Source organism: Cynoglossus semilaevis, chromosome W, assembly GCF_000523025.1.
Source record: "Cynoglossus semilaevis isolate Cse_v1.0 chromosome W, Cse_v1.0, whole genome shotgun sequence".
In the NCBI taxonomy this organism is placed as follows: domain Eukaryota; kingdom Metazoa; phylum Chordata; class Actinopteri; order Pleuronectiformes; family Cynoglossidae; genus Cynoglossus; species Cynoglossus semilaevis.
In genome coordinates, this window is record NC_024327.1 from 6,960,677 (window position 1) to 6,965,970 (window position 5,294).

Consider the following 5,294-nt stretch of genomic DNA (forward strand, 5'->3'; position numbering starts at 1 on the left):
GGTAAGTTTATGTATATGTAGCTACATTTTACAGTCACTCATTTAATGCAAAGATATTGTTTATTTGTCACGTCACAACTATGTGAAGTATAACTGAACTTTTGTTAAGAGTTGCTGTCCTTACTACAGGCCTGTTGGATGTGCAGCTAGGGTCATGTAGCGGCGTTAACAATAAATTATTTGTTTACATCCGTATATTAGGAATAATAATATAATCTACGTGGCAATAATTCAAAAGGTATTACGTTCGCGTATATGAGGCTGCACATATAATATTGGCCTTTGATTGTTTTCGGTTTTTTAAGCGTTTGCTAGCTCCTTTGATGCTAGTTGTTCACTAAGCGCTGAAGAAAATTGCTAGAATGTGTCTTCAGGCTGTTTATTTCCAAAAGGGGTATCCGCCAGTGTTAGGATAGAGACAGGTTGAAAAAACACTTTTGTAAACGTTATTATGTAAAAATCTATAATTTTCCTAAAGGCTGCATTAGAGTCTGATGAGGTGAAATATACAGTCAAACTGAAAACACGTGCCTGTTTATACTAGGTATTACGGTATCCGCATGACCTATGAATAACAGTTAATAGGAGCGACAGCACAATTCAAATACTCAAAGCGGCGAACCATTGGATACTTAGATTATATTTAATCACATTCACACAGAATAGTTATTCTGGCTGTTTTGAATATGTTTAAACCGTCAGGTCAAACAGCACTGCAATTTATATGGCGCAGATGGTTGAGCAAGCAAGTTCCTCTTTTCATTTTCCTCATGAACTGTGTATTCCAATTCTATTATAATTTCCAACATACCCCTGTCAAAAATAAACAGTCAGTAATGATTGATTGACTGTATTTTTTTCTGCACAGTCAGTTGTGCTTATTTATTTATTTTTTTACTTTGTATGAGTACCAGTTGAGTAGTGGTGGAAGCGATCCTGAAATGTATTACTCTGTGAGAATGCAGTTGTTACGAAAAATGACGACATGATTGACTGTAGGTTATATATTGTTAAATGTCCAAAAAGTAAGAGTTGAGAAAAGTAAAGAAAAAGTAAAGAAAATTTGAATGCTTCTTGTTTCTGAGTACAGCTTCCAAGTCATCTGACCTGAAACTTGCTGTTAATTTTTTTTTTTTAAGTGTCTTAAGTTGAAGTGGCGCTTTGGCCCAGAGGCAATGTCATTGGTGTGAAACCCCAGGGTTCGCCTCCTGGATAAGTTCAAATCCCAGTAAGGGCGGTTGGTACCTTACAGTGGACTCACCACCCGCAGGAAGGTTTAGGGGGGTTAGTACGGTGCAATGTGATTTGGGTGGCGACTGCTGCCCCCGCGACTTGGTAACGGATAAGAGAATGTAGATGGATGGATGGTCTTAAGTAGAATATATACTGCTGTTTTTATCGTCTGGTAATTTGTTGATGTCGCAATTCATGAAGGCTCACGAAGAATCCCAGAGTAATAAGAAATATCACAGGCTGTTGCAGGTACTGGCAGTGTGAATGCTGTTTCTTTATTCAGCTGGAGCAGCCAGGATAGAAAACCACTGATTTACTGTGAATCAGGTAAATTTACAATAAGTGGACTAGAAATGTATGGACACAATTTTTTTCAGAATGTCTCCTGTCTAAATGTGTCATGAAGGTAGAACATATGTCCAGTACTCTTGTGAACGGTCCCCTGTCACTTCTTACTGTAATACATGTTGGTTTGTATTGATAAATGTACAGCTATGGTGCAGTAGTGATGGACAGGTTGACAGATGAGGTCAGACAGGAGTGTCTGTGGAGCATGATGTTTGACCCTGACATTGTACAAGAGGGCACAGAAGAGGTAAAGAATATGATGTAGGCAAAGTCGGGGGCTTGGAGAGTAGCATCAGGGTGACTAATGTGTGACCAAAGTATGGCAAGTCTTAGTGACCTACAATACTGTTCACACTGGAGTCTGATGGCAGTTGCGTTTAATCTATAATTTGAATCACCACGCTAAAAAATATATATAAATCATAGTTTTGCAACAATACCTGCAGTCTGAATATTACCTTGTGTAAGCATTGAGTTTTATTTGTCATAATAACCACCTAGTTTACCAAGACTGTAATATCTAAAAAAAATATCAGCCATGGTTTTATGCCTAAGGCCTTATGTGCCAAATTTTTACAGATCCAGACTCGCTTGACTGCAGTCATAGACTAGACATCAAATGTTACCCAGTGCAGTAGTGGGCTAATCAACTGATTGCTCCGATACTTCACCCTTAATAAGTCAGACAATGGCTCGTTGATGTAGGTGTTATAAATCCTTTTTTTTTTTTTACCCGAGTTCTATAATAGAAAGGCATTATTTTTAATGACCAGTTAAGACCACTAAATTATTGTAATACCTTAAATTAATTATCAATTACTATGCAGTTTATAAAAAAAAGCATTTACTGAGATTTTCAGTTTACTATCTCTATTTTAAATAGGTCATGTAAAAGGTGACTTGTTGGTAATTTTAAAGCTGTTATTGCTGGCATTGTAATTAAACTTATCCACTTTCATCATCACTTATTACATAATCAATTATTATTACTGTGGATAATTCAGTTTATTATTCTCCTGAGTAATCAGTTAAGTGTCTGTCTGTAAAACATTTCTTGCAAAACTAATTATAATGTGGTTATTTAGTTATTGTGATGCTAATAAAAACTGTTTAAAATAAATTACAATGAAATCAGTTTGTGGTAATATTGTATAGTATATTGGCAGTAACAAATTGTTAAACACATACTTAGAGCAGCTGTAAACTGGTAAAGTTATTAGTGGTATATTTATTTTTCATCAAAGTTCTATGTTCTCACTGCCCTCTTCTCTGGTTCCCTTTACAGGTCTGGTCTAATTTGCAGTGTTTCTGACCAAGATGATTGACTTTCATGCATGTGCAGAGTATGTGGTGGAGTGGGCTGCCAAAGACCCCTACGGTTTCCTCACCACTGTCATCCTGGCCCTTACACCACTTTTCATTGCCAGCTCCCTTCTGTCCTGGAAACTGGCCAAGATGATTGAGGTTCGTGACCGGGAACAAAAGAAGAAGCAGAAACGTCAGGAAAACATAGCCAAAGCAAAGAGGACCAAGAAAGACTGAGTCTGCGAGGGCAGGAAAGAGGGCATTTAATAGGAGGAGCAACCACCTTGCCAAATAAACCTCCTTATTCCAAATCATGACACGGTGCCCTTCCTCGTCCCAGCCCTATCGACAGCACAGGGCCACCACTTCTAATGTCCTAAATGGAGAAAGGGACACTGGCCCCACAGGCCTAATAGTGCTGAGACAGACAGTGCTGCCCAGAGACTTGTCCTGGTGGGACTCTGGTCAGCAAGAGCACAGTGGTCATCCGTACCATGGTTTTTATACAGAGATCTGCAGATTCAATTATACAGCTGTTGCTGAACTTTGCATTCCAAAATTAGCATTGTGCTAACCTGAAAATGTAATAAGTGTACTGGAACTATTATTTTCATGTCACCTGCAAAGGATCCAAATCAACCTTTTATTGAATAAAGTTTTCATGGTTGATAGATCCATCCATCCATCCATTTTCATCCATTTTCATCCGCTTATCTGTTACCGGGTCGCGGGGGCAGCAGTTGCCACCCAAATCACACTGCACCGTACCAACCGCCCTAAACCTTCCTGCGGGTGGTGAGTCCACTGGAAGGTACCAACCAGCCACCTGGTTGATAGATACAAAAATTAATTATTTTCTTTTTTTTAGTATTTAGCATTAGAAGATCTTGAAACTATGTTCAATTGTTCCACTTTAAAACTATTCTGCGATGTTTTATTATACTTGTACTCAAGCACTACACTAAACCAGGGCTTTTATTGCACTGTTCAGCAGTTTGTATAAAAAAATTAACAGCATGAGCACAAGTCATGAGAGGCACTAAATGACAACAGATGTAAAAGATCAACTTGTTGCCAAAGGTGACATTAAATATTGATTGGAGGGAGAGAGGATTTCTCTCCCCTGGTTTTACTGTTCCATCAGTTTATTGGTTTAAAAATTTACTACGTTCACTAACTGTTGTAAAATAATTAACCATTCAGAGGTCCAGAGGGATGAATAGGTTTTATAGGCACAGTATCTTGCACTTTCCATGGTGTAAAGACAATCAACAGTTAAGACCGATAATCCTAAATACAGACTGTCAAACAAATGCACATTTCAGCTCTTTCATTCCCCCCTTCCTTCCCCGTTGCCCTTGATTAATCTCAGGATGCACTGTGCTGCCGTCTCCTGACGGCTTTAGCATTGCAGCATGAGCACGTTCTCAGCTGCAGGATCCCACTGCACTGCTTTTTTAGCAGGTTCTCAAGCTGTTACCTCAGCTGATGGAGCTTCACACGGCTGCCAATTACTTTACTTTAGCATTGTTAGCATTTGGATCTACAGGCACTGGCGGCACCTTCAAGTTACTGCAAGTACAAACAAAAGAATGATGGTGAACATCTGTCTCCATCTCGCCCACTCTCTGCTGCCTCCTCTGCAGTTGCTGCGTCCGTTTGTTTGTCTTTCTACACATTGTTCACAAGGCTTTTCTGTTTATATCTTTTTTTTCTGCCTAGTATCTCCAATAACCTTTGTCCATTGTCTCCCCTCGACATGTTTCCAAAGCCTAATTTTTTTCTACAAACTGCTCAATATTATCGTCCTCTGCTTTTTTTCATTGCTAGATTTACTCACATTGGTCACGCTGCTGCCAACTCCACCTCCAGTTCAGCTTCCAAACCATACACCATAGCATATCTCACAAAAGCCATGGTTGTACATTTTATTTAAATTGAGTTTAAAAGGTTCTGTTAGGCAACTGGACGTGGATTTTCTAAAAGAAGACGTTTCACCTCTCATCCAAGAGGCTTCTTAAGTTCTAACTGGTGGTGGGGAGTACAGCAGATATAAACTCTAGGTGTGAAAGAATAAAGCTACTTCAGCTCCACCCTGTTGGGTGGGGCCTTGGGGTCAACTGTGAAAGTGTAAACAGTCGTTAAGAGTCTGATGGGTTGTTGTGGTCCCCATCAGAACGGTTTCGGTCACCTGCCTCTTTGTTGTGTGAAACTGAAGTGAAACGTTTGGGTATGTTCCTAAAAGTGCTTTGTATGTGGGTGATAGGTTGTGTCTGAGTCCACCTCCTCTGTTGAGTGATGGTCTTTCCAGGTTGACAAAAATGGCTTCTTTTACCCCTCTCTCAAACCATCTGTCTCACTGGCCAAAATGTGTACATTGTTGTCCTCAAAGGAGTGTGTTTTGTCCT

The 5,294-nt window shown here is 39.5% G+C and overlaps 1 protein-coding gene across 1 annotated transcript; it reads left to right on the forward strand.

Annotated features, from left to right (window-relative positions):
• The first annotated feature begins 345 nt into the window (after positions 1 to 345).
• Positions 346 to 4,905, forward strand: LOC103397072 (small integral membrane protein 15-like). The gene is made up of 2 exons (XM_008335319.3): positions 346 to 422; positions 2,867 to 4,905. Exon 2 carries the CDS (start codon positions 2,899 to 2,901, stop codon positions 3,121 to 3,123), a length of 225 nt encoding a protein of 74 aa, XP_008333541.1. The 5' UTR covers positions 346 to 422; positions 2,867 to 2,898; the 3' UTR covers positions 3,124 to 4,905.
• Positions 4,906 to 5,294: the final 389 nt, after the last annotated feature.